We start from the raw sequence: 12,979 nt of genomic DNA on the forward strand, positions 1-12,979 counted from the left end.
GGGTGGGGTTACACCCCTCTGGCAGGCCAGACAGGAGTCACTCAATTTGGCCTGCAGGCCTTGAGTTTGACACGTGTGCTCTAGAGTCTTTGGAGAAAAAAAAACTGTTTCCTGATGGTGCTGCTCTGTGGAGCTACTAAACACATCATTGAGTAACAAAAAAGTGGAAATCTTTGGTGTACTCAGTAAATATCACACATTAAAATTCAATAAATGTTGTTTTTTTGTTTTGTAAACAATGATACCAATGTGTATTTATGCTGAGCAGCTAACATGCTGTCAATAGAATGCATTCACTTCACCCAATATGTCAAAGTATTAAAACTACATTCAAGATTTTGGTCCTTTCATGCCGGTATAATTAACCAGTTTTGTTCTTCAGTAGTTATAACAAACATCCTAACGTTTTGTCATATTCTAGGTTCAGTTACAGCCCCCGCAGTACACCACCCTGTTCTCCACTCGCGATCGCTCAGCTTCAAACACGAGCAAATGGCTCACCAGGGTCTCCTCAGGTCCCGATCGAATCAGGGACGGATCGTTGTTCTACACACACAAAGGAAAAGAAAAACAGACACATGTAGATAAACGCTTCACAACGAAAGTTCTTCACATGAATAAGCTGCTCAAAAGCACTCACTGCCACAGCAGAAATGAAGGCGTTTATGAGGTGGTAGTCCGCCCCCCCGTGCCCACCCATGCCGTAGTGTTTCACAGCGTCGCTGCTCACTGTGTGCTTCGTGGTGTTCTGGGTCAGAAAGTCAAACACGCGGATCTCGCGGCCACTATAGGACAGCTCCCCCTGCGAGGGCAAAGTTTATTTGAAAAAAACACAAGAAACAATTCAAACTCGACGATTTTATGTGGGAAACTGACCGGGAAGTCATACCTTGCTGCCATAAATGGTTGTTTTTCGGTTGCATATCTCCTCAGTGAAAGCCACCATGGAGAAGGCTGCCGTCAACCCTCCTTCAAACTCCATGTTGACAACCTGCACAAACAAACCGATAAACAAGAAAACAACAGTAGAGGTGACAGAATTCTTATAGCGGTTAGGTTTACTTATTTTCTAATAGTGTCTGTGAGTTGTGTATTATTGGCTTGAGAGAGACATTACAAACTTTTACATAGTAAATCTGGAAGCAGCCTGATAATCTAATCCTTGTGATGACATCATTTATTTACATTACGTCTATTAACTGACAGTTTTTCTAACTTTGTTCATCGTTCAAGATGGCGCAAAACTACATACAAAAGTTTATGTGTTTTTTTGTTAAGACCAGAGTTAGGCGTTTTCAAACCTGGTTACTGCAGACATCGTTGTCACACTCGTAGACGCAGCGGCCGTACGGTCCAGTCTTCAGAGCCTCGGTTACTGATTCGATGTCGGGTAATGAGTTCGGGCATATGACTGATACCGGCCATCCAGTTTGACCCTAAAACACAAACACAGCATAACAGAGCATGTACTGGAAACAAAGATTTATTTTCACTAATAAAGTGGAAAAACTTGTAAAATAATGATCTTAATGTTTACTTGTTTGACTCTGTCCAGGTAGATTTTGCGTGCTGAGTATGGACACTGTCCTTCTACTGAACAATCAAGGCAGCGATCTGCAGCACCTGTTGGCTAACAACAAGCTACTTAGCTCAGTTTTGCTACTTACTGATAAAGAAGCCTCAGCTTTGTTATTGACAGAAGAGACTACGAACCTTCTCATCTTTCAGGAAGTGGCTGACGGATCCAAATGATGACACTTTTACACATCTGTCAAGCACAAGAGTTACACATTTATTTTTCAGGAAACAAGGCCTATGTCCCGGCTTCAACACCAAATATTTTTAAATATTAACAGGATTGAGGCGTCCAAAATAATTTGAGCAGATTTTTTTAATGGGACAAATTAACTGCATATTCCTTATGGATAAACACTGAGACTGGTTGATGGGTATTTGTTGATTAATCTTTACCTGCGCGCTCCGGCCCAGTGATGTATTAGGTCAATGTCATGGCAAGATTTTGCAAGTAGGGCAAAAGAGCTTTCTGCTTCGTTCCTCCAATTTCCTCGAACAAATGAATGAGCAAAATGATAAAAGCCAACCTGGAACAAACATTGGATGCCTTTTCAAATCCTTAGTGAGATTACACAAATTATTTCCAATGAATATGAAAAACTCTGTTGTTAATACAAAATTACTAGGTTTTCCAAATGGCTAATTTTAAAGTTATAGTTATTTTCATATTATAAACAACAGGTTCTACATGAGGGTTTAGCTGTTTGCGTGTTGGTTTTTGTTATAGTTATTTACAAAAATGTTACAGAATCTAAGAGTCAAAAACATTAAATTAATGTGCCGGGACAAGGAAAAAATATTCATGTTAGCATAAAATGTATTAGTTTCATCTTTATTTGTGATCTTACTGGCTCTAGGTGCTGTATATGGATCACATCACCAATCACTCCAGCATCTATGAGCTCCTGAGGGGAAAAAAGAGTCAATTCTGACTCATAATAAACAAAATAATAATAATAATTTGAGAAATCCTACTATATATATATATATATATATATATATATATAAACTGAACAGTCTAGAAACCTCTATGTCATTTATGTGATGAAAAAAATAATTAACTAATGTTTGTCTTAGCCAAATACCAAACAAAAATTTGTCTATTTTTATTCTTTATTATTACTATTACAAAATATTAATTGCTGACTTTTCCCACTTTAATATCCAAAGCATGTAATAAATAATGTAATATTCTAATATTTACCTTTATCTTGTGAATAAGTGGGTCATACCGCAGAACGTGACCCACAGACAGCATGACACTGTTTTGGGTACAAGCCTCCACTATCGCTGTGCAGTCCTCTGCAGTTGTCTGAAGTCACGTTTTAACGCAGAGAGAGTTGAATTAAATATTAGTATTTTTTTAAATATCAACTGTACTTTTTATTTTAAAAAAGAGATTTTAAATTTTTTAATTAAATATGAAATCAAAAATCATTTTGTGTAGGATCAGAAGCAGCTTTATTATATGTATTAATTTCCAAACACTCACAGCCATCGGTTTCTCCAGAAGAATGTGGTAACCCTTCTTTGCGAAGGCCACAGCAGGATCCTGAGGAACAGAAACTTGCTTACTAAAACCTTTGGTCAAAATGACTTTGAATAAACAAAAATAAATATATACACTCAGAAACAACAGTATATAAAACCACATATGATTATAATAAATAGGTTTACCTTATGAACACGATCTGGAGTGCAAATTAAGACAGCATCTGCGAACTTTTCCCTTTCAGCAACACTCTGCCAATCTGTTTAGTAACAAAAATAGAAGAAAAAGGATTTATTAGTAAAGATTATGGCAGACACCAGAGTCCTTTAAATACAGTTTGATTTAATGCTCACCTTCAAACACGTTTTTATCATCGATTTTGTGCTGCTGTTGCAGTTTGGTGCGCGCAAACTTTCTTGGGTCAGCTACGGCAACAACCTGCAGATATGTTTCAGTAAATTAGAATATCAGAGCAAAGTTCAACACCCGTTTTACAGATTTGTTACAGACAGAATAATATTGAAGCCATCACCCTGTCACATCAAAGCAACCTGGCATGTATGTAATGCAAACTTAGACAAAAAAGGGGTTGTAGTGCAGAAATTTTAAACAACATATTCATAAATTAAAATATTTAAATGATTAAATGGTTCACTTTTAATCCAAAACCATATGCTTGACAAAATGCCATTGTTCAGTGAGTTGTCCTCACCTTCATGCGTTTAGGGTGAATAGATGCAAACTGGGAGTAGTTATCCCCTCTGGAACCAGCTCCCACCACGATCACACAGACAGGTGAAGTCATGGTGCCTTCCTGCGAACTTGGACACAGTTTATAAACACACAGGGTCCGCTCCATTTATACGCCGGCATGTCGCCGACTTCCGGCACCGTTTCAACATCGATTCCCATACCCAGGCTCACAAACATAACTGTATTGCTTCTATGACTACAAACAAGCCAATTTTATTAAGTAAAACATTAAAATGTGCTAATGTGCAGAGGAAAAATTGTGTTCCTCCTCATTTGGGATCACACTATTTTTTTGCGCTTTGGTTGTTGTTGAACGCCTGTGACAAAAAAAGGAGCAGACCCGAAATCTTGGGAACGACAACAGTCTTGTTCTGAGATTTATAAGGTAAAGTTGTTGGATTAGGTGTCTTGTGTGATAATTAAAGTGTAACCATTCTGACATATACAGATTGGTTTCACTTTAATTATCACCTAATCATCACTATCAATTATTATTTCTGACATATACAGATAAAAAATAACTAGCAGGTAATTACAAAAGTGGTTAACAATATTGTAAACTGCATTAACGAAACTGGTATTTCTACCTGTTTTGTCCCATACGACTATCAGAACCCACTGTTTATGATCCGTGTTGATCCACGTTTATCAAAAGTAGAAAGACGTGAGTGAGATCCAGACTTCCTCGGACAAAACCTACCAGGAAACACCTCAATAAATACGACGCTACCTACTACCGTGTCCACAAGATCATCTGCCGCATTCAAGGTACCTCGTAAATTACTGTATTTTACAATTAACACACGATTTTCGTTCCTTTTTTTTCGGGGATGGGGTGGGGCATCTCTAATCCAGTCTTGGTCTACTCATGTCCACGTATAAATGAACACATGGCTGTCTGGCACTTATACGTGATTTCATAAACATATATTAATTGCTGACACAAACATGCCATTTTTGTGTCTTGTGTTTTACATTGTCGGATACATGAGACATATTAGGTTCATTAATGTTTTTCTAGTTACACATTTTGTTATTTTGTTTGAATACTATTACACTTGTTTATTTTGTTTTGGAAGGGCACATCTCATTTAAACGACATAGCAAGTTAGGATGCGCATATGACCAACCAACCACAAACGTAACTTCCTCTGGATTTCGGATTACTTCGGCTCCGACCGGAGATCACGTGACCAAATAGCATGACCTCGTCTTTTTGATGTACGACAGCTGCAGCTAAATTTTACACAAACTAGATTATGAGATTTTAACTTCTTCGAAGTGATAAGTATTTTTTTAAACCTACAAATACAGTTCAATAAAGGGCGGGTATTACAGCTGTACAACAGAACGTCGCATTGTTTTGTGTTTCTGGACGTTTTTCCTGAGTTAGCCTTCCGACGTTAGCGCGTTAGCTACAGCTGAGCTAGCATTGATTAACATGAATATAGACAACGTAAATCAGTCTGTAACTACAGGAGTTCCTTCGACGACGTCTTCAACTTCAAGTAATTGCATCGCGAATGATAATGTAGCAACCAGCGTCTGCAGCATTCCTTCGGCTACGAACAATGGTAATGTTTTGTAGCTTTGGCTAATATTATCTGTTGCTTGTGTGTGTTGTGCTCGTCAGATACGCACAGTTAGTACTGTGTTCAACACATCATTTGCGTTCTACACGATTTGAGTTTGGAATTTAATAAAGATCGTATTTTAATGCTTATTTAATAAACATTACAGATTTGCACGAATACATTTGTTGCTAAATCTTGTGAGATTCCAGCAACAAACTTGAAAAAAAAAAACCCTTCTTGGAACAAGTGTTGCAAATTATTGTCTGCTATAAAACAGCTGATTTGGACACACTGTAATTGTCTTGTTTATTCATCTGTACCTGTCCCTGCTAATGAAACCTAACTGAATGAATTTACAGCTGGAGCCTCAGCTGCTGTGTCAACACCATCGATAGACTCTTCAGTTTCCAATGGTGTTTACCTTCCTGGTGGGATCACTAATGGAGACATAAAGCCTGCCATCTCCACCACACCTCTGGCAGATTTCCTCATGCAGCTGGAGGATTACACTCCCACAGTAAGTCGGTCAGCTTGGTGATGGAGACACATCACCTTAAAAATCAGTACAGTCTTCTTTTGGGTGATTATTGTCATTCAGTCAAGATTTTTAGTGTCATGAGAATACATTAAAAGTTGTTTTGACTCCACTGTTATTGCAACATCTTAGTAAATATTAATGCAACCATTAGCATAAGTTAATGCTGACATTAAATAAGATGAGTCCAATGGTACTACAGTGAAACGTAATACAGTAATACAGTGATCAGAAAAAAAAAACCATAACTTTTTTTCTATTTTGGTAATTATTTTATCATGTTTATAAATTCCCTTTTTTCCAGATTCCTGATGCAGTTACAGGCTATTACCTCAACAGGGCAGGCTTTGAGGCTTCTGATCCACGGATGTAAGTATAAGATGTGGGGGCTACTTGCAGAACTTTAGTTACATCCTCAGTAATTTAGATCTCAAATCAGTCCTAGTACATGTAAACATTTTAGCACTACTGAAATAATTACAGATGATTGTGAAAAGTCTGTAAATGCACATGGTTAATGTATAGTAATACATGCACTGGTCTAAATAGGAAGCAGAGGTTTGGTTGCACCCTGGTTTAAAAAAACAGTATAGAAAACAGTTCAGCTTGAGATATTTTTTATAGGTACTTTTTGTATGTCAACTGTAATTGTGCCATTTGTGCACATTTACACTTATAGTTACAAAATGTCTACACTGTCCTACAGTCTTACTTTGAGTGTAATTTATTTTTGACATAAAGTTAAACGTAATGGTTATTTCTTGATTTCAGAAGATCTGTATCACATTTTTACTAAAATATTGTTTTGGCGAAATATGGATAAGTGAGAGTTTTTTTTTTTCGTCTTTTACTTTTGTTTTAATAAAATAAAATGTTCACATCAGACTCTTCTATCACTGTTTGTTTTTCACAAAGTTCCAAAGATGAGGTAAGAAAACAATGTTTTTTTTAAATTTCTTTCTTCACTTTTAATAGAATTCGTCTGATCTCCCTGGCTTCTCAGAAGTTTATCTCTGATATTGCAAACGATGCGCTTCAGTACTGCAAAATGAAGGGAACAGCATCAGGAAGCTCCAGAAGTAAAACAAAGGTGAGCTGATTCCATCTTCCACCCCAAATCTGTGCCTGTCGGCAATGTCTTGTGTTTTATCAGTTTTCTCTTTATTGGCAGGATAAGAAGTACACTCTGACGATGGAGGACTTGACTCTTGCTCTTTCTGAGTATGGTGTGAATGTCAAGAAACCTTATTACTTCACCTGAAACCCTTTCTTCAGTGCTTTTGTTCGTATCAAGCTCCCTTCTGAGTCTGTCATAACCTCTATTGCTAAATGTTTTTCAGCAATAATTTGAAAAATCCATTTTCACTTTGCAGTTTGACATTTTCTGTGAACCTACATTTGTGTTTAGTTAAACTGTGGAATTTTGTTTGTGGAAATAAAATCTTTACCACATGAGTTTCGTGACATTCTTGATACGCTTTGAAATACTTATTATAATTTTCTGGGTGGAGGTACGAAAATGAATTTTCTGTAGGTCTGTTTTAGATAAATTAACAATTACTCTTTGTGGTTCTACAAATTACTTTTCCATTTTTACAAGAATTTAGTCCTGGTATTGGCATGATTTAACGCTACGTTTTATTTGTGTTTTGTCGTCTGTTGAACACATGCCGTTGTATTGAGCCAAAAATTACTACCCTTCTGTTAATTCTGTCAGGCAAAATTTAACTTCATTAAAACAAAGACATTTTATGTGGTTGATTTCACAAGTTTGAAATGTATGAGAAGTGCAAACTTTGAGCCTAAACGTTTAAAACAGCACAAACTCACATAAAAAGACCAAAATTGCTAAGGGCTGTCTAGGTTTTAAAATTATGCTTATTTTTTTAAATGTCTCAAATGACAACTTTGGTTGTGTATTAATATCTGACAAACTGTTGCAGAGTTATGAGATTCTTCAGTTCATAATGTCTATTTGCCAAGCTTTTAGTCTATAACAACATTTGTAGGACGATTATTTTAAGTTGTATAATGCCTAACTCAACTAGATAATTATATACCAATTTTAAAGAGACTTTTTGTAAATTATGTTAAACGCTGGGCTCTCGCGATTGCGCGTTTTGTCCAGGGGAAGAATTTTGTCCCTTATTGCAACTCGTAACATGTCTCTCCTGAGCCGCCGTACGTTTCATCTGCGCATGCTCCATACGTTCAAATGAGTTCCTTGTACTAAATTGTACATTTTATTTAATTTTACAATCAAAGAGACGTGGAAAAACACCACAATGTCTGTTCAGGCAACAAACCCCAACAACCCGATTGTGTTCTTCGATATTACCATCGGAGGACAGGTAAGTGGAAGGAAAAGGACGATTTTTCGCTAAAACTTTAAGTTAAAACGTGAAACAGAACAACGTCGTTTGGGTTGATGTTCAGTAATGAACCGAGCTTACTAGTTTCCACCTAATCTCTTCTTTTTAGTGAATGCATCATTCATGAGATTATGCAAGTGCTATATGCGTTTCTCGTAGTTTTTACTGCTGAGAGCTACTAGTGATTTTATGAAAGGCGCGGAAAAAAAAACAGCTTTGTCCACAAAAAAAAAAAGTTTTGCTAATAAAAACAAACAAAAAAATCACTTGGGATAATCTTTGGTTTGGTTTAGATATATTTTACTCTAAATATTTTTTAATTTTACTGAAAAATATAACGTATACATACACACCACAAATTTAAATATGGCAGGAACCTCATGAAAGCAGTAGTTTATGCATTCAACAAAATGAAATGTTGAATTGGTTCCACTAAACCTAGTTGAGTAAATGTAAAGCTTTCCTTTTGTTTTTACTTTTACTTAAGTAGTTTTCTTATCAGTGAAATATATTTTTACCGTAGTCATTTTCTGTAAAGGTATTTTTACTTTCAAGTATTTCATACGTCCGATCAAGGCCAGTCTCATGTGTCCTGATGCATCTCAGTAATCCAGGTAAAAAATCAAAAAGAAAAAAAAATTGTGTAGGTCTTCTGGACGGGTTCTTCTCTAATGAAACGTTTCGTCTCTCCTCCAAGAGACTTCTTCAGTCTGAGAGTTTCAGGCAAAATTCAGGCTTTTAAGCACTGCCTCCATGTGACTGATACATCACATGGCTATCTTTGACACCTAATTAACACCTATTGTTAACAGGGGGTGGAGTGATACTGGCAATAGCCGCACTGTAGGAGGGGGACAACTGAAAACGGAGGCCTCCACCTCTGTTTAATGATGGACGGTCTTTCTTCACAAAAATGGCTTCTTTTACTCCTCTCTCAAACCAACATTTCTCTCTATCAAGATTGAGAACATCCTCATCTCTGAAAGAGTGACCGCTGAAAGAGTGACCAGCCTTTGCCGTAATGTGTTTTGGGGTTTGAAAGCCACTGGGACATCATGTTTAGAAGTGAGACGTTTATTTTCTAAACATGCCAGTGGCTTTCAAACCCCAAAACACATTACGGCAAAGGCTGGTTCACCCCAAAGATCCGGTGCCCCGGCACAAACAGAGCAATGTTGTATTTGCTGTTAAGTGCCAGGAGGACTGCGACCAGTTATACATCGGGGAAACAAAGCAGCCACTGTTCAAAAGAATGTCCCAACACAGAAGAGCTAATTCTAATGGCCAGAACTCTGCAGTTTTCACTCATTGACAGGCCAGCGGTCTCTCTTTCAGAGATGAGGATGTTCTCATTCTTGATAGGGAGGAACGTTGGTTTGAGAGAGGAGTAAAAGAAGCCATTTTTGTGAAGAAAGACCGTCCATCATTAAACAGAGGTGGAGGCCTCCGTTTTCAGTTGTCCCCCTCCTACAGTGCGGCTATTGCCAGTATCACTCCACCCCCGTTAACAACAGGTGTTAATTAGGTGTCAACGATAGCCATGTGTTGTGAGTGTCAGTCACATGGAGGCAGGGCTTAAAAGCCTGAATTTTGCCTGAAACTCTCAGACTGAAGAAGTCTCTCGGAGGAGAGACGAAACGTTTCATTAGAGAAGAACCCGTCCAGAAGACCTTTACAATTTTTTTTCCTTTTTGCCAGTCTCACGTGTTTCCAGCATTTAATTTGGCACCAGAGGGCGCTGTTGAGTCTTTCCACCAGAAGAATAAAAGAAAAGCGTAGAGCAGTGGTGTACAATCCTTGTCCTCATGGGCAGCTATCCTGCATGTTTTACTTGTTTCCCTGCTTCAGCACACTTGATTCAGTGACTGAACCACCTCTTCATTTACATCTGAAGCCTGTTAATCACCCATTCATGCAAATCAGGTGTGTCAGAGCAGAGAAACCTCTTAAAGATGCAGTATTATAAGGACCAAGATTGGACATCACTGGTGTAAAGGAAGGTGGGGCTGACAAACTCAGGCATTTGTTTAACATGTCTTTTACCTCCTAACATACAGCTTAAAAAAGACGTCACAAACGGCCAGTTGCTGTTTTCAGCTGTTGGTGATCCCAACTACTCCTGTGTACTTGATTTAATTGCAGCTATTCAAACTTCTAATTGTTAAGAGCATTCAAGAGATGACTTTTTGCTTTGTGTCATTTATGTTTAAGTTTTATTTGAGCTTCAAGATGCACTGGGAAAAGTTCAGCAGTATGGATTTGGTCCAACACTGCCCTCTACTGACAATGTTTTAATAGAAGTCCTGCAGTCTTATCTCCATTATGCAGCTTACAAAGGCCCACTAATCACAAGTATAGATTGTGCCTTCCAACATTATAAGAGTTAAAGAAGTTAATTTATATGCAAATGAGCCGGCACCGTTGCAAACATAGTTTACAGTCTCAAAGTGTAACCTTTTGTAATTTTATGCTCCGGCGGCCACGGTTAATGCCGGCCAACAGCACAGGGGCCAAACAGCCAGCAATTAAAGTCATAAACCCAGTATTACAAATATCTGTTACCTTTTGAAATAGTTTATTTAGTTGCATTTAATCATGAATACAACATACAGAACCCTAATAAGTGTAGTGATAAAACAATATCAAAAACAAATTATGCAATTATGCCTCCTGTTTAATACGAATATTATTTTGACATCTCTGATTTGCCAAATTTTTAAACCAATTTTATTTTCACTTTCATAGTTTTCTCTTCATCTGCTTGTAGTTTTAACTATCATAGAAATGGTTTTTACCAGCTTGTAGCCAGGATTCTGACATTTCTGTAGATACCACACATGTCTATATCTAACTAAAAGAACGTATAGGAATTAAAGTAGAATACCGAGGGTTTGGGCTTATGAAATGAATGAACCAATTCGGCCCGCGGGCTTCCAGTTGAATAGCCCTGATATAGAGGTATAAGTTAAGCTGGAGCAATTACTACTTGACTACTACTAGTAGTACTAATATTAGTAATGATATACAGTGTAGTATCTTGTACTAGTAATTTTACCATACTATAACATAGCAATTGTGTAAAGTACTAGTAATGCTATTGATTCTAGTACTATTTTAAAACTAGTACTAAGTATTATAGAAGTAGTAGTACTGTACTGGAATGCATAGTTACAAATGTATGTATTTTTAATGCATAAATGTACACATTATGACAGCTGGTATGCAGTATGATTGTATCGCACGGCAGCCCTGCCTCTGTCAGTGTGCCCCAGGGCAGCTGTGGCTGTGAGTATGAATGGGTGAATGATTGAAGCGTAAAGCTCTTTGGAGTCTGTAGGAACTTGATAAAGTCAGCGCTGTTTACCTTTGTACTGTAATTTATAAAAAGGAATTTGTTTTATTTAAATCAAAGTGTTTCTGGTGACTTATTACTTCCTCCAGTATTTAAAAGCTGACATCAGGACACAAAATACAGCTGTGTGATCATAGTGTAACTTAAAACCAAACTATTTCCAGGGACTTTTTGCTTCCTCCTTGTTGTGAAAAGGAACTTTTGAGCACTGACAGAAGAGCTGATACTGAAATAACAGCACAGAGCTCACCTGTCCTGGTGGATGTGTGTGGTACCATTTTTATTTCATTCACGAATAAATGAAAGGGTGAGTTATACATGTATGACACGAAACAAGTTCAGTTAAATGAACATTAAGTCTGGTTTTCCACCTTTTTTGAAAAATTATTTTGATCTTCTGTTAAGGTTTCACTCACCAAGTTTAATCATTTTCATGACTCTGAACTAGTAACATTCTAGCTTACCTGCTTTATCGGGACTGTTTGACTTTTTATTTTGATGATGAAATTTTTATTTTTTTTTTATTTTACTGTTAGGCAAATCCCATTGAGATCACAGATCTCTTTCGCAAGAGCGTCCTGGGCCTGAAGGCAACCTATTGTACATATTTTTGTGCTGTGGGGGAAACCGGAGTGCCCAGAGAAAACGCACGCACGTGGAGAACATGCAAACTCCACACAGAAACACTCCACATCCAAACTAGGGTTGGGCGATATTGGCAAAAAAAATTAATCACGATTAATTGTGGTTTTTAGCCGATAACGATTAATTTGACGATTAATCCCCTGGAGTCTCTGGACACCCTTATGTCCTGGTCCCATGACCAATTTAGTGGGAAATATTTGCTCTTCATAAAAATCTGTTCCAAATTGTCAAAATTACAGACTTCGGGCTATACATCAAATTTTAAATTGTGTTGATAGATGAATAAATTACAGATTTATTTTTTTTTTTTAATGTTCGTCATATTTGAAGCGGAGAGGAGCACCGAGTGGACCGACTGGGGAAATCTCCAGTCAATCTGCCTGGTGGAATTAATCGTATTAATTGTCTAGTGCCAAAAAATAATCGACTAGTGTTTTTCTGACGATTAATTGCACATGATACGATTATGCCCAACCCTAGTCCAAACCGGAGATCGAACCCAGGACCTTCTTGCTGTGAGGTGTCAGTGCTAACCACCGAGCCGTCACGCTGTCATGCATTTATACATTATAAATAAATGCATTTATAAATGCTCATTTATCAGTTAACTGTACTCTGAAACGACAGGAAACCAGGTGTATTTTTGTATTTTTTCTATTTCAGTGGGAAAAAAAAACATGC

At 37.4% G+C, this 12,979-nt stretch overlaps 2 protein-coding genes across 2 annotated transcripts; one reads left to right on the plus strand and one right to left on the minus strand.

The window, feature by feature from the left end:
* Positions 1-205: 205 nt before the first annotated feature.
* Positions 206-4,667, minus strand: zgc:154075 (putative oxidoreductase YteT). The gene is made up of 13 exons (XM_014034725.1): positions 3,780-4,667; positions 3,421-3,505; positions 3,253-3,326; positions 3,068-3,127; positions 2,780-2,887; positions 2,424-2,480; positions 1,972-2,102; positions 1,714-1,768; positions 1,538-1,630; positions 1,302-1,436; positions 890-991; positions 641-802; positions 206-546 (listed from the first exon to the last, which is right to left on the minus strand). Exons 1-13 carry the CDS (start codon positions 3,924-3,926, stop codon positions 424-426), a joined length of 1,332 nt encoding a protein of 443 aa, XP_013890179.1. The 5' UTR covers positions 3,927-4,667; the 3' UTR covers positions 206-423.
* A 334-nt stretch (positions 4,668-5,001) lies between these two features.
* taf10 (TAF10 RNA polymerase II, TATA box binding protein (TBP)-associated factor) lies at positions 5,002-7,384 on the plus strand. Its single transcript, XM_014034723.1, has 5 exons — positions 5,002-5,394; positions 5,754-5,911; positions 6,234-6,298; positions 6,905-7,019; positions 7,101-7,384. The coding sequence occupies exons 1-5, from the start codon at positions 5,262-5,264 to the stop codon at positions 7,188-7,190; spliced, it is 561 nt and encodes a 186-aa protein (XP_013890177.1). The 5' UTR covers positions 5,002-5,261; the 3' UTR covers positions 7,191-7,384.
* Positions 7,385-12,979: the final 5,595 nt, after the last annotated feature.

The sequence above is a fragment of the Austrofundulus limnaeus genome, unplaced genomic scaffold (genome assembly GCF_001266775.1).
Source record: "Austrofundulus limnaeus strain Quisiro unplaced genomic scaffold, Austrofundulus_limnaeus-1.0 Scaffold2258, whole genome shotgun sequence".
Classification (NCBI taxonomy): Eukaryota; Metazoa; Chordata; class Actinopteri; order Cyprinodontiformes; family Rivulidae; genus Austrofundulus; species Austrofundulus limnaeus.

Bases quoted from the DNA above. Each gene is read 5' to 3' on its own strand.
- zgc:154075 (XM_014034725.1), bottom strand. From the start codon at position 3,926: ATGGAGCGGACCCTGTGTGTTTATAAACTGTGTCCAAGTTCGCAGGAA. The intron at 2,481-2,779 runs GTAAATATTAGA...TTTTCCCCTCAG, and splicing joins CACTTATTCACAAGATAAAG to GAGCTCATAGATGCTGGAGT. The intron at 1,769-1,971 runs GTAAAGATTAAT...TGTGCTTGACAG, and splicing joins CACTGGGCCGGAGCGCGCAG to ATGTGTAAAAGTGTCATCAT.
- taf10 (XM_014034723.1), top strand. From the start codon at position 5,262: ATGAATATAGACAACGTAAATCAGTCTGTAACTACAGGAGTTCCTTCG. The intron at 5,912-6,233 runs GTAAGTCGGTCA...CCTTTTTTCCAG, and splicing joins TGGAGGATTACACTCCCACA to ATTCCTGATGCAGTTACAGG. The intron at 7,020-7,100 runs GTGAGCTGATTC...CTTTATTGGCAG, and splicing joins GCTCCAGAAGTAAAACAAAG to GATAAGAAGTACACTCTGAC.